At 40.2% G+C, this 14,948-nt stretch overlaps 2 protein-coding genes across 2 annotated transcripts in view; both read left to right on the forward strand.

Moving 5' to 3' along the window:
* Positions 1-214: 214 nt before the first annotated feature.
* LOC106012527 (midasin) lies at positions 215-5,892 on the forward strand. The gene is made up of 3 exons (XM_013085709.2): positions 215-398; positions 4,794-5,020; positions 5,564-5,892. The coding sequence occupies exons 1-3, from the start codon at positions 291-293 to the stop codon at positions 5,670-5,672; spliced, it is 444 nt and encodes a 147-aa protein (XP_012941163.2). The 5' UTR covers positions 215-290; the 3' UTR covers positions 5,673-5,892.
* Positions 5,893-6,156: 264 nt separating this feature from the next.
* Positions 6,157-14,948, forward strand: part of LOC101860988 (midasin) — a gene marked incomplete in the record, with an annotated part of 36,205 nt that continues 27,413 nt past the window's right edge. The window contains 11 exon segments of the mRNA XM_035971221.1: positions 6,157-6,274; positions 6,852-6,959; positions 7,989-8,181; positions 9,176-9,382; positions 10,118-10,353; positions 10,841-10,955; positions 11,591-11,751; positions 12,000-12,309; positions 12,884-12,996; positions 13,693-13,841; positions 14,114-14,174. Of these exon segments, the coding sequence (XP_035827114.1) occupies positions 6,177-6,274; positions 6,852-6,959; positions 7,989-8,181; positions 9,176-9,382; positions 10,118-10,353; positions 10,841-10,955; positions 11,591-11,751; positions 12,000-12,309; positions 12,884-12,996; positions 13,693-13,841; positions 14,114-14,174 (1,751 nt within the window).

A 14,948-nucleotide genomic window follows, 5' to 3' on the forward strand; every position in this document is an offset into this window, starting at 1 on the left:
AATAATAATAATAATAATAATAATAATAATAATAATCCTGTTGTTTTGAAACCACAGAATTCTTTGAAACTGAGAAGTATTTATTACTCTTTTATGTCAGGAGTTAATAATCTGTCGCAAAGAAAACCTTCTCAATACAAAAGTACTAACAGTTTGTAAAAAGAACTCTTGCCCGTTACGAGATACATAAAGTATTCTAATAGTGAAAGTTGAATTCGAGCATGTGTGAAAGAGATCTAGCGCAACACGCGTGTAAGGGTAACTAAAACTGTTGCCGTCTGATTTTTAAAATGGAATCGTATGAAGTGTCTACATGGGACACTAAGAATTCACTTAGCAAGCTGTGTCGGCTGAATAAGGCTTGTGGCAATAAACTTCAAAAGTTTCTACCGAAACAGGTAATGAAACGCATGCCCCTGAGCCGATCAGCTGTCTTGCCTCTTTGATGGTTGCCCGAGTTATTTTGGCCTATTTTGTTTGTTGACATCATCATAGGATTCTCGATTTTACAAGTACACATTCACATTAACTCTGAATTGCAAAATAAACTTCTTACATACAGTACAGTGACTCCCATGAGTCCATGTTCTTCGTTTTTTAGAATCTGATCCCTTTTATTTTACTACTAAGGCCTAAGGCTTAGGTCGGCAGAGGCAAAAGATCTTGTCAAGAGAAAGAGGTGGGTGGGGCAGATGAGGTGGGTGGGGCAGAGGCAGAGGAGGTGTGGGGTGACAAGTGAATAGATCTAGATCTAGTAGGGGCAGGGGACCCTATGAAGGTGCCGCTGGGTTTCAGTTTGTCACTTGTGAGGACAACGTCAAGGTTGTCGTTTGTACGGAAACAGCCATGACTTTGTGCATCCCCTCATGGCTGTTTCCAGCCGAGCTGCTGTTGTCCAGGCCTGGCCTTCTTCAGGATGCCGGCGAGCATCCTCAATGTGACGGATTCCATTGCGTCAGTCACAAACTTCCTCAATCTCTTGCCACGCTGGCTTGATGGCCCCAAAAACGTCTGGTCCAGAGGCTGTGTCGGGTGGCTGGTGTGGACCATGAGACAATATACAGTGGAGTCCACTTATAACGAGTCCGGAAAAAACGAGAAGTCTGTTATAAAGGCACTATTCTAAAACCCCGTTTTTTTCTCCTCTTTACCTTTGTAAATAAAATACTGCTATAGCGCTTTCAGACAAACATGCGAGTCGGTTATAGCGGAATATATTGCTGCTGCAGTGCACAGTGGCATATAGGCCAATTACACATAATGCAAAACCTCGCCAGTTCAGAAACTTGTTGGTGATCTTGCGAAACAAAGAATAGGAGAGCCCATGTGCGTCAACAATGAAGGCTGGAGCAGCTGAGGAGGGAGGGTGTGGCATGCTCAGACAAGCAGAACGCATTGCGTGATAGGCCAGCGTAAGCCTAGTTTAGATTATGAAGTGCCTACCAATACCATGCCTCTCACTCTCACTTCTCCTATGCGGGGATGGAGGGGTCACAGTAATGTGATGGATGGAGCGAATGTGTGACGTGCGCAAGCAGACAGAATGCACCACCGGGTGGGGTGGGGGAAAATACAGCGGGCGACTTAGCCTAGAGGCCTTTCTTTCTGATCGCCAACGCCGAGCTGTCAGTCCACATCGCTAGATCTAGCACTAGAGAAAGAAATCTGATTCGATTTTTGATCAAGTAAGACCTAGAGGTCATGTTGAAACAAAATCATCCTCAGGGGAGATAGCAAAAGAAAATAAACAACAACCAAACTCATGGATTAGGCCTACTTTACAGTTTCCCTTGAATTTATAACTGGATCCCTTATAGTTATAGCGAGAATCCTGCTATAGCAGACATTTTGCTCTGGTCCCCTCCCTCTCGTTATAACAGGATTCCACTGTATTCCCTGTTTTCACTGCAGAGGTCTAAAACACCAAGCGAGGCATGGTTGGAATGGCCATCGACAAACAAAATGACAGGCCTCTTCATGCCCTCTCTCTCTCTGTGAGGGATGAAAATATCCCTCAGAAAACTGAAGGAAAACACCCTTGGTTATCCATCCATTGTCACTCTTGTTGTAGAACGTTTACTTCAAAGCCCTCAAGAGCATGGTGGATGCCTTTTGTAGGGAAAGATGAGAGAGGCGGAAGGTACCGCCCATTTGCAGAGATGCAGGCAAGGGTGGTGACCCACCGCACCAAACCCGCCTTACCAGACACTATGCTGGCACTGCGCTACTACCCCAACCCATTCCCTCAGAGAGGCTGAGCGGCTCCATGCTTTGCTTGCACTGATGCTACATGCACAGCACACTGCTGTGTATGTAGTACAAGTATACACATCTTCATAAAATGCATTGACAGCCTTACAACTGCAGGTCGATACACTGTTAGAATACGTAATCAGCAATCTTGGAAATAACTTCTCTTTGTGTCAGCAACCTCAGCGACCTGCCAAGAATCTCGTGCCACAGGAAAGGATGCTGCCAGATGTTGATAAATGCGGGAACACTGTTCTAGCATGTCTTTAAATTGGTTCATACCATATCTGTCTTCCCCGGTCAATATCAGTGGTAAGATGCAGTGTGCTATTATCAGCTACGAGGCTGGTGTAAGGCAAAAAAGTGACTTTCCATGAAAGTTTTGTTTTTTGGATCAATTGAAAGTTTGATGTCTTCTGCTTCATGATAAAAGATAAAAATTAACGACTCCTATAATCTACTATAAATGTCAAGTCTCTATCTCAGTTCTAAGACCCCCATTTCTATGGAACCATGTTGCTCAACTTGGTATGCCATTTTCTCCTTTTCGTGTTTCCTCAACTTGCACAATTAAAAGTTCTGTATGTTCGTCAGATATGGTCATATTTAAATTTACTTCATTCTTGTTTTAAATTGTAGGGAAAAGGTGATAGTTTTTGAAAATAATGTCAACTCAGTTTCTAAATTTCCTTCATATATGACTGATATTGACCGGCAGGGACACACATATATATATGCTTGTCGCGCTGGCCCCCCCCTGTCGCGCGGCCCCGTCTCTACTCTTAAGTGTTTTACGGTGCTCGCAATTGCATAAGGTCATAGCCTATGACATGAGCGCGCAGGAAACATAAAAAATTTTCAGTTGGTAGGATTTCTAGAATTTTGCGCAGGCGGCGGCCAAAGCCTACTCTTTATCGATTTTAGACCCCTTGCGCTCGGGATCTCTGAGATTTTTTGCCCTTGCCCGAGAAGGCTAGATGTAGATCTTTCCTACCAGAAGATCAGAGGTTTAGCTGAAAGACAGCAGTACGAAGGATTTGCAGCTCCGCAATTTAATTTACAGAAGTTAGGCAGAAGACCTTAGAATTCTCTGAGAAGAGAAGATACTTCAAAACATAGAGGTTAATCAATAATTAGGCCCGAGGACTGACAAGTATTGGGTAAAAACAAACAAAAAACTATATCTGCAGGGTCCTTGACACCTAAACATAGCCTATATTATATATATATTACATAATATATAAAGCCTAACTTTTGATCTGGCAGAAATACTAACAAATTTGAATTTCCTGTAAAGTTCAGTTAGAGATCTGCATATATATTATATATCACTTTTTGTGTTACTCCTTTATCCCCTGCCCATGGCAGTTGTGCAAGACAGATCTAGATGAGTGAAAACTACCCATAGTTTGTCTCTTGTCTCTACTCTACTAGTCTACTGCCATTCAAAATGAAGATGGCAATAAATGTTATTACATTATACCGCCAACCCCACTCTATCTCTCCAACTTTATGCTCATCTCAAGACAAGCGATGCATTGGGGTTTGACTGTGATCATAGTAGTCTGCAGTAATGGTCTGTTGTTTATGGTGGTCATATATTATAAGTACTTACAAGTAGTTTTGTGGATGAAATGGCGGGTGGAGTGGGGATGTGTATTGTGTTGTTAGGTTGCTATGTTTTACTTTGAGTCCCAGAATCTGTGGAGTGTGTCTGACCCATGATGATACTGAAATGGTAAAATCCATCTAAAATGTCTTAACTTCGCCAAAGCCTTACTTATTGTGAAATGTTTTATTGTAAAATATTACATTTTCCTTTTTTGAATGATAAGTTTTTAGGAGCTAGTCCATATGATCACATTTCATAAATCAAAAGTGGGTCTATCATTTCACAGAAATAAGAATAGTTCATGAGATGCTGAGCTATACGTCTGGAAAGGAATTGAATGTCACTTGAATTATTGACACCAATTAAACAAATATTTGATTGAAAAATCTGGTTTCTCCAGATGACAGTTCTGGGTCTCAGTTTCATTGGGTTTTAGTCAATAGACAAAGATCATATATATATATAATATATGCAGGCACACATAAATCTCACATATGCTCTCAAAAGCACATGCATACGCACACATGTGCACACACACATACCACACAACATACACTCATACACACACCCACACACACATCTTGGTTTTCTGATGCTTTGATCCACCCACCCACTGCCACTGCACATCATTCCTTTAAAACAAATTTTGTTGTTTATTCTCCTTTGTCTGCTGTTTGACTGCCACTTCTCTTCTCTTTGTATATGCAATGTTCTGTTTTTTTAATTCTTTTTGTTGTCTTTGATGAAGGAGCTCTTTTATGCTCATTTTTCCTTCTCTCCATCTTCCTCATCTTTGTAAATGTCACAATATTCTATGATTGCATTTCATCCATTTTGCAAAGTTTGTAATAATTATGTTAGTTAAATAAACATAGGATGATCATATTTATTTAATAACGTTACTACCAACTTTTCTGACCTTTATTTTCAGATATGGTCCAAAAGTGACAGGGAGGATGTGCTTGAAGCTCTGGCAGAGCTGTTTTTGTCTGGGGATGCAGTTGTGGATGTGTCCAATGTGTTTGAACCTATTGTTTTGGAAATAGCATCCAGGTCAAAACAGCGCGTTCTCAAAAATGGCTGCAGTGGGAGAAAGGATTTGCAAAAATTTGCTTTTGTTCTAAGCAAAGTTATTTCTACCAGCTTAGAGTTGCGGAGGTAAGCAGTGTTTTGAGGAAAGAAAATTGTAAAGATGGAACAACTTCTTAAATGTGAGCTTTTTCAGATTTTCTTAGTATAGACTGAATTTTGTGGATGCAAAGTGTAAAGGACCTGGTATGCTCACTGTAAAAACCCTTCTTTGTTTCATTTGAAGTAATTAATTATCTGTGTGAAGAATCTGAGAGCTGTGATGTTCTTATAGCTTGCATTTTTGGTTTTGAAGACTCTTGAGTTTTTCTGTCTTTATCATCCTAAGTCTTGTTTTCCCATATCTCAGTGTTTTAAAAATTTTCTCTAGTTTGGGATTGTAACACGTTTTTATGGATTAAATACTATATTGGATGTTCCTAACATTTCCAATGCACATATTTCTTTAGGATTATTCAGGTATTTCCTCTTTTGTTTGCTGTTTAAAACGTGTAAAGCATTACTTGGACTTCCCTCCATTATTTTAGAAACAAAATTATCAATTCATTATCACAAAATGTTTAAGATGTCAAATCTCCTACTTTGTATTGTCTTTTTTTTTTCTTCTTCTAGGTTTGCCGTAGGGTTTCTGAGGCAGCATAAACCGTTCAGCCACAATGTATCTGAGAGTACAGAGCCTGTCCAGAAAAAAGCCAGGCACCGTCAGGTATGCTCTGATTGAGAGTCTTATGCAGCTAGTGGTGTGAAAAATCTCCTCTTTTCAACTAGTGTAGTTGTATCAGAAAGTAGTTTGCTGTATAAAAAGTTTGATTTCCCTCATGTTGTTAACTGTTAACCCTGTTAGCCTTTGAGTGTGTGCCTTTTGAGATAGTACCATATTAAAAAAAAATTAGGTCTTGAAAAGTTGTTAATGTCCATAACTGACCATCAAAATTGTCTATTTAGTTACAGATACTGATGAAAAAGTCTTTAGTAATATAATCTCTGGCTGTGCATATCTGTTTTATTAAACTATTGCCTTAATGAAGCTGTTCAATTCATACATACTGTTCCTAAAAAGAAAATGTCCAATGCAATGTCTACAGAGTTTGAGAAACTGGATCGTAATTTGGCATGCTGATGATTGATGATGGGTAAGCATTGCCATTGAGAATAATAATAATCGCCTGTTCAATTTCGTTCTCATGTCTTTTTAAAGATTTCTGACCTGGACTGGTGCTGTGGGATGTGGAGTTACCTGACATTTCTTCCTGAAGTAGCAGACTGTTTGGACATTCCCAGTTTACTCAACCACATGTCCCACAAGGACTGTGCAGTCAGATGGTAAGTAGCTAAGATTTTTTGCTCACTAGTTTGATGATGCCTCTAACAATTCTTTCTCGTAAACAGGGTGTTAATAGATAAACTCACCTCATTATTATTATTATTTTATGAAACATTTTAATGCGAAATGTTCTGCTGATGTCATGAATATGTAGGATCAGGATGATCCCCCTTTTGTTTGTATTGTAACAATAATAAAGAAAACTTCCTGTTGACAGAGGGAAGAAGAACGAACCACGCTCTGCTACCATTTTTATTTATTATGTCGAACACCCACCAAACAACACAGGGTTCCCGCTCAACCAGGAAAACAGGAAAAAGCCAGGATTTCCATTTTCTGATTTCCTTTTTCGGAATACGCCATGAAAATGAATGAAAACGTAATCCTGGAGTAGTTTGTTTCATAATTGAAGAAGCTTTTTTTTCTATTGAGGTTTGCTGCCTGTCTGCTGGGATTCTAATATGCCCAGGTTGGTTCTGACAGCCAGGCTTGAAGCAGCGTGCCTCTTTAATGATCTAAATTGTATAGATATGGGCCTGGAATATTTACATTTGCCATTTTGTTGTTGTGTTGTAGGTATGCTGCTGCTGCTGTCAGTAAGCATGTTGGCTTGTCGGAAGCAGAGACAGATGCGCTGTTCCGGAACATTTTCAAGGAGGAGGAACTTCGGACTGTTGTTGTCAGGTCAGTTTCTTTTTTGTTTGTTTTTTTATTTTTAAAAACAGGATAGTAATTATAATTATTAATGGATTCGGGGAGGAAAGGGGGAGGGGGAAGGAGATTTGAACTATAGGCCTGGCCTGTATATTTTTATCTAACAGAAATGGACAATATAGTGATTAGAACTCAATGTAGAATCTCTGTCCCTGATGTTCTTACAGGGAACATGTAGCTTGGAAATAGTAAGTTTTTCAGCTTGGGAGTTAGAAATGCTGGACAACTTTTCAAGAGACCTGAATGTCATGCTTAGTTGGTGGATATCTTTAGAAAGAATGCTTTCTGTATAGATTTTTAAAGATGATGTGTACACATGCATTGGCCACTTGATTTTTGTGTGATATCATCTGGATTAATTTTGGCTAGTTTTTTGTGAAATGTTCACATTTGGTGATAATTTTATGGCCTCTTTCAAGGTGCAAACTTCATAGTCTCTGTTGTCTTAGCCAATAGAAAGTATCCTCAGAGAGGTAATCTAAGACCTTACATGTCACATAGAGCACATTTCCACTTGGTGAAAGTTATGATGTTCTCTATGTACCAACATGTTTGTATTAATTTTGGTAAAAATATTTAGTTGAGTGTAGCATGTGGATAGTTGAAGGGCACTTCTGTTTGGTCCTATTTCTTTTCTTTCTCTTTGTTCTTTCTGTCTGTCCATCTTGCATTTTCCTAGCACTGATTACTAAATGATGGCCATTTTTGTGTTGATGTGCTTCTCTAAACTCAAACAATAAATTGGGTAGAGCATACGATAAATAAAGGAACACCTTAAAACGTCAGTTCAATTCTCTATCGGAGTGGATGGTTGGCAGGTGCTCTGGTGTGGTTTACTACTTCTTTCCTATCAAATATTTATTGTTCTGACCTCTTCTCCTTCTTTTTTGTGTTTGTATATTCTCTTGTAACACCTCTAATCTTTGGCACTTTTTTTACCTTATTGTGTTGCAAATGCTGTAAAACTCATACTGAAAAAATGAACTATTTCAATTTCAGAATTGACAAGGACTTGCTGAAGCTAAGATCTCGCCACAGAACAAACTGCAGCTCGCTGACTGTAGGCACCCTCAAGACCTCCCAGGCCCACACGCTACAGGCTGTGACAGCACCGGACCTCAGTGCTGGGGTCGTCTGTGTCATGGGCATTTTGCTGCCCAAGCTGGACACAGGACAGAGGACCAGTGATGAGGTTCCTGCTTGAAAATTTTTTTGGGTTTTAATTGAATGTTTTTTATTTTTTTTTAGTTTATGAGTGGGCTTTTAGTCTGAGCTGATTTCGGACATCCTTCAACAGAGTTAGAAAGAGTCATATGATTGTCTGTTTTATTTTCTAGTCGAGGAGTATATTATTGTTACGCACGATTTTCTGATACGGTCTCCCATCAAGATAACTAACCCCCCGGGGCAGTGCCACTGACTATAGTGTCTTTAGGCCATTCCCAAAGGGGGGACATTTCTCGTTCAAGCACAGTAGAATTGTAAATGGGCTGATTCATGTCACGCTCATAACTGTGCCTGATCTACAACTGGGAACTGCTGCATTTTCTTTCCTAGTCCTTACTATTGTCATTTTCCTCTACTTCTTTTGTATGTTTGTCACTCTCTTGTGACTTGCTATTTCCGGGGTGCCTTGATAGTCGAAGCAGACTTTGTGCTGTTGAAGCTAGAGAGGTGAGCAGAATAAGTCTGGTTTCCTGTAAAGACTTCTCTGTTGACACCCACCCCTTGGCGCTCATATGACCTTATGCAGTTGCGAGCGCTGTAAAACCCTCTACTATATATATAAAATCTTAACTTATGCACTGGATCAAACTATTCATGGGGGGGGGGGGGGGGGGAATATTTACTTTTGCCCACCTCCATATATCAGTTCAATACGATTTTCTGTTACTATTTTGCGACCTCGGTGCTTTCTTGTCATATCTCCTTTTTTTTAACAGTGAAAATATTACTTCTTCTTAAGGTCACTCTTTGTTATGAACTTTTTTCACTGTTATTAAAAATGGAGATACGACAAAAAAGCACTGAGGTCGCGATTTATTGTCAAGAAGTTTTTTTTTTTTTCCAGTAATAATGTTAATTTGTATTTGTAATTTTTGCAATTTACAATATCCTGTGGAGAAGTATTATTTAGCAGTTGCAATTTTTGCAGTTACCAATTTCCCGTCCTCCCTCTGTTTCAGGCTCTGTGCGACCTGGTTCCCGTTGCTTCGACCCAGCACCACCTGCGGAGCCTGGCCCTGGCCGTGTCTGCTGGCTCCCCGGTGCTGCTGCAGGGCCCCGTCGGGTGTGGGAAGACGTCGCTCGTGGAACACCTGGCCGGGCTCACGGGGCGCCGAGGCGTGCCGCACTTGATCAAGATACAGCTCGGGGATCAGACTGACAGCAAGGTGAAGATTTGTTGTACATGGTTTTAACTCCGTGATCAACACAAGTTAGGTTATTTCGGAGGAAGTTATGTTATTCAGTCTTGGTGTGGCTGGGCTAGGATGTCCTATTTATTTGAGCCACATAGGCTGGGACTAAACTGCAGCCGAACACAATTTAGATTATTTTGGAGGAGGTTATTCAGTCTTAGTCTTTCAGGGCTAGGCTGTCTTATTTATTCATTTTAGTCCCATAAGTGGGGCACATATTGCAGTTGAACGTTCTCTAACGACAATCTGTCCCAAGACTACTACCTGTACAAGCAACCACACTTCCCCCTGGCTTAAAAAAAATATTCTAATGACACTGTCCAAGAGGACTACCTGTCTAAGATGACCACTTTGGTCCTTGAAAATGGGTGATCATCGCCGATAGGTTTTGACTGTATCTTCATTACCAGCATGGTCAGGTACAGCTGATTCACGCAGATTCCATGTTTTTAAAAATTTTATCTTTCCCATGGAAGATTTCATGTAACTGATTTGTTTATGAGAAGTTCTTGCTCTGCAAATTTAGTTGTTTGGAGGGCGCCACTTGTAGGTCGTACTTCTTTACTTTCCCTCTGTTATTTCTGTCTGTCTGTCTTACTCTTCCCCAGCACTAAATGACCACTATTGTGTCAATGTGCTTCTCTTTACTCAAACAAACAAAACAAATTTCCAAGCAAATAAAAAGATACATTTGTATGGTTTCTGTAGGCTTTACTTGGAACGTACTGCAGCACGGAGACTCCTGGAGAGTTTGTTTGGCGTCCCGGGGCCTTGACCCACGCTGTGACCTCAGGCAGCTGGGTGCTTCTGGAGGACGTGGACACAGCTCCCATGGACGTGATCTCGCTCCTGGTGGCGCTGGCAGAGACGGGTGCTCTCCCCTTGCCAGGCCACGGGGACGAAGTGCGTGCAGTCCCGGGCTTTCAGCTCTTTGTTACTCAGAGGTGAGGTTTTTTTTGTTTTACGTGATCTCTTTTAGAATCACGTTTTTACTGTTCGGAAAAGATGAAGAGCTAGTCTCTAGAAGTGGATTGTACTAGTTAGTATTTGGGCCTTTTTGATCAATGTTTTTGGTAGAAATGCTGTCAGTGGTTTGATTAATTTTATTAGTATTTTTTTCTCTTTTTTTTTTCACCTTCAGACTTATTCATATCACAGTCTCAAAGAAAACATCTTTGTTTTGTAAGGAAAAAGTACAGTTAAACCTGCTCTAACGGTCACCTCTAAGGCAATTACCTGTGCTAAAAAATCACTCATACAACCTCCCCCCCCCCCCCCCATCTTTTTATATTATGGCACCACCCAAAACATCCTCAGTCTAATACAAGGACTTTTCCCCTCGAAAAAAGGGGTGGCGGTCTGGGACAATTTTGATTGTACTCTGTACTCTGACCGGATAATATGATTTAAAAAAAAAAATTCCATTGGCAGGTTGCTGAGCTCTTCTGAGGGACTTCATCGGCAGCTGGGCAGCAAGTCGGCCTTACTGGAGAAGTTGTGTAGTGTGGTCAACGTGGAGCCTTTGTGCCGGACTGAGCTAGAGCAGGTGACAGTTTTACTATGGCTTCTCCCCTGGCGTTTGCTGTCGGTCTCTATTTTTGTTTTGTGTTTTCTGTTTACCTGCTGCTTCTCTTGCTGTGTGGTGGGTGGATGGTTGTTAGGTGCTGGTGTGGTGTGAACTGCTCTTTCTACTTCTTTTTTGAGTTACTGTTGTCTAGTTCTGTAGAAAGATGTGGCCGCTGTGTTCAGTTTTGTGAAGCACACATATCAGTTTTTTTTTCTACCTACTTTTGAATGGTTATCATCTTTTCATCTTACTCCTTCTCCTCTTCTGTCTCTTCTTCCTATCTTCTTCTGTCCCTGCTCCTTCTGTTGCGGTTTTTCTGAACCACTTATCCGCCTCCTACTCCCCTGTGGGAGTGGTTGATTGGTGCACATGTGTGGAGTGCTCTTACAACTTCTTTTCTGTGTTTCTGATGACTTATTTTCTGTTTTTCTGCGTTGTTCGTCTCCTAGCAAAAATTTTGCGTTTACAATACTTTATCGTTGTAAGCCTAAACTAACCATCAACAAGTGTGGCATATGTAAATTGTCATGACAGACATTTGAAGTTCAAATCAAACTCGGGACTGGCAATGAAGTAGGATTCCGAGAGTGTGTCTTTTGTCTTTCCTGTCTCAGGTGGTCACTTCCAAGTTCTCGGCCCTGAGCCCCATCGTTGACCGCCTGCTGGACATCTATTTCATGCTCTCGTCTGGCCAGCATGACTCGGAGGATGGGAACAGTGCAGGGTCTGTCGACAGGAAGCTCTTGTCACACGGGGGAAGGCTCATTTCTACAAGGTACATTCACTCTTAGTATACGGAAGGCTGTTCTTCCTTTGTCCATAACCAGTTTTATTATCAAGTTTTCAGAATCAGAAACTTCCCTATAATTCTCCTTCTTTTTACTTAGTTGCATAAAATAAATATCAAACTAAGCAGAAATTATGATTCAAGCAATGCACATAGTTCATGTGCAGTTTAATTATAGATAAGATGACTTGCTGGGGTTTCATAGGTTTTTGTTATGACTGAAATTAAACCGACAATTGCCTTTGTATGATAATTAATTTTTGTATTGTTTTTAGTTTTAAATGGAAAATTTCAAGAAATGCATCTGAAGTGATTTCTTTTTTTGTCTTTTATGTACTTCGTAGAACATGTCAGCGTTATCATTTCAGAGATTTGATGAACTGGTGCCGACGGTCAAGCGTAGACTTTGACCACAGAGAGTCGTCCCAGGGTCTGAAGGTGTTCCTGGAGGCTCTCGACTGTTTTGTGACCAGTCTTCCAAAATCTTCCACAAGACTCGCGGTTGCCACAGCCATTGGGACAAAACTTAATGTCACGGAGGAGAGGGTGAGGAAATTAATTTAGTTGTCTTCATTTGTGTCATGTTGTGTAGTCTGCTTGCTGCTGATGGAACAGAATATTGTATCTTTTAGCCTTGACTCTTTTCTGTTTACCTTTTAATATAATGAAGCTGAACAGTGGGTGGTTTGCAGGACTCTGGTGTGGTTTGCTCTTTCTTTCCTATCAAACAATTATCGTCCTGATCTCTCCTCCTCCTTCTTTTTTGTGTTTGTTACTCTCTTGTAACACCTCTAATCTTTGACACTTATGTAACCTTATTGTGTTGCAAGTGCTGTAAAACCTTACTAAAACTAAAAGAAGCTGAAGCGACCTTTTTATTTAGATATAGATTGAGAATAATTTTGGGTCTTTACTCAAGTTCAGTGAACTTAAAAACGATTTTCTTTCAATTTGAAAAAAAAGGGCCAGGTTAAGGGATTGTTGTACTGGATGACTTGTATGAAACGACTAAGGTTCTTTTACTGCGTGTCTTCATCTCCATACTCTTCCTTCCATTGGTCATTTGTTTACTAATTTGTAGTGCAACTGTTTCAATTTGGTTTATTTTTCTTTCAATCAGGCCAAATATTTTTGTTCTCAACACAAACCAAGTATAAGAGAGACACAGACGAGGCTGGAAATCGGCAGGTCTAAACTGAAGATTGAGACTCAGCACAAGGATATTACCACTAGGTAAGTGATGGAATCAACTTAAAGGCTCTGAACTTGTTGCTCTTTTTAGAAAAATAGATGGCAAAAGATGCAGAGGTAGACCCATTGTGACTTATTTAGAGGTCTTGAACTGATAGGACACAAGAAATTGCCAGGATCATAAAAGTATGTTAGTGCCACTGAGCAACGAGTGGCAAAACCATGATTGTCAATGTCAGTTTCAGATCTGGCTTTTGAAAGGGGAAAAATGACAGAAGTTATTCTCTGGGAAAGCCCTTGAAAGTGCTTATACCAGCTCCTCATGATAAAGCACAGCTAATCATAATGGCAACTATAGCATACGTTTACTTCTGTTTTTGGTGAAATTGTTATTTTAGGTGAATGATTGGGGGGAAAGGTTATGTTAGTTATAAGGGAGAGGATGTAGATGGTCTTTGTTTTGATATGTGTTAAAAATTATATACTCAAATGGATGACTTGAAATAAATATCATTAATTTGTTATATTTGTCGTCTTCTTTGTGGTGACATTTTGTCATGTTTAAGTCATCTCTTTGGGACTGAAATGTATGCACAAACAACTCGTCAGTTTTATCACTCAGCGATTTCAAACCTATGGGTTTTGTTCATTTCCACACTAAGTTAATGTTCATAAATAAGACGACATCTCTCTTTTGTTCCTGACGACAGTTATTTAGTGCTTCTTTGTTCCTACTAGCCAAGCACCTGTGTTTTCCTACACTCGAGCGGCCCTGGGCTTGCTGGAGAAAGTGGCGGTTTGTGTGCAGAAGAAAGAACCCATCTTGCTGACGGGAGAAACAGGCACCGGGAAGACGTCCACTGTCCAGTTCCTGGCTCACCATTTGGGTAAGAGACTCTCATTATTTTTTTTACTCTTGCCTGCTGATTGCTGTTCTGTGCATATCAACTGAGTTAACATTTCAGGGGTAGTCTAGCAGGGGAACTCAAAGGAGAAAGAAAAAAAAAAGTTTATATTCATGTGTCCAGCGGGGGTAAGTTTTATTTCTCCATCTTTTGTTGTAAGTTTTGTCTCTCCATCTTTTGTTGTTGTTGATTGCAAAGTAACGAAATTGCCTTTCATTTTTTAAGGCCTTTCTTTCTTTGTCTTTTTCCCACAGGCCATCGACTACACGTCATCAACTTGAACCAACAATCAGACAGCACAGATTTTCTTGGAGGGTATGTCTCACAATGTTCAATTTATTCTGTTCTAGTTTTATTTTCCTTTGTTTTCTACTGTGTAAATAATGACACCCTGAACTTTCTATGTGATTCTGTTCTTCGTTTTCTTAAACCTGTAAGTGCGTGACTTGGATCACTAGGATGTGGGCATATTTCTTGTAATCTAGAAAGGCTGATGCACCCGGGACTAACATCATTTCGTTAATTGAGGGACAGGAATAGGAGAAAAGTTAAGGGATTTGTGCTCTAACGGCCGCCTGTATAAGACTCTCACCAGTACAAACAGCCCCTTCCTCCCCCCCCCCCTCCCCGCTTTTTAAAACTATATAAATGATGCTGTGTAAGACGGCCACTTTTCTTCTTGACTGTGGGTTATTGTCTTAACCCTATCCATACATCCTGGGGTCATTTTGTACCCCCACGGTTGTATTCTTCACATTTTAGAATACTTCTAGTACGAAGATCTCTTTGAAACTTTCAGTATTTCTCAAAAAATTATTTTGACTGACTGCTATGCAAAGCGCACGGATCGGATTAACGACTAAGTTTCCTCTTTGAAAGTGGTGGCACAGAGTTCCCAATGTTGTATGGATATGATAGTAAACACGACATACAGATAGGGTTAAACAATTTCAGCTGCAGCTAAATTCATTGTTTCTTGGATTTAACATTTTTAACTGTTTCTAGTCAAAGAAATTACAATGGGTTTTTATCTTAAGTTCACCTGAGAATGTGAACTGATCCAGATATGTCAGTGTTTTATTTTTCTGT

The sequence above is a fragment of the Aplysia californica genome, unplaced genomic scaffold (assembly GCF_000002075.1).
Source record: "Aplysia californica isolate F4 #8 unplaced genomic scaffold, AplCal3.0 scaffold00399, whole genome shotgun sequence".
NCBI lineage: Eukaryota > Metazoa > Mollusca > Gastropoda > Aplysiida > Aplysiidae > Aplysia > Aplysia californica.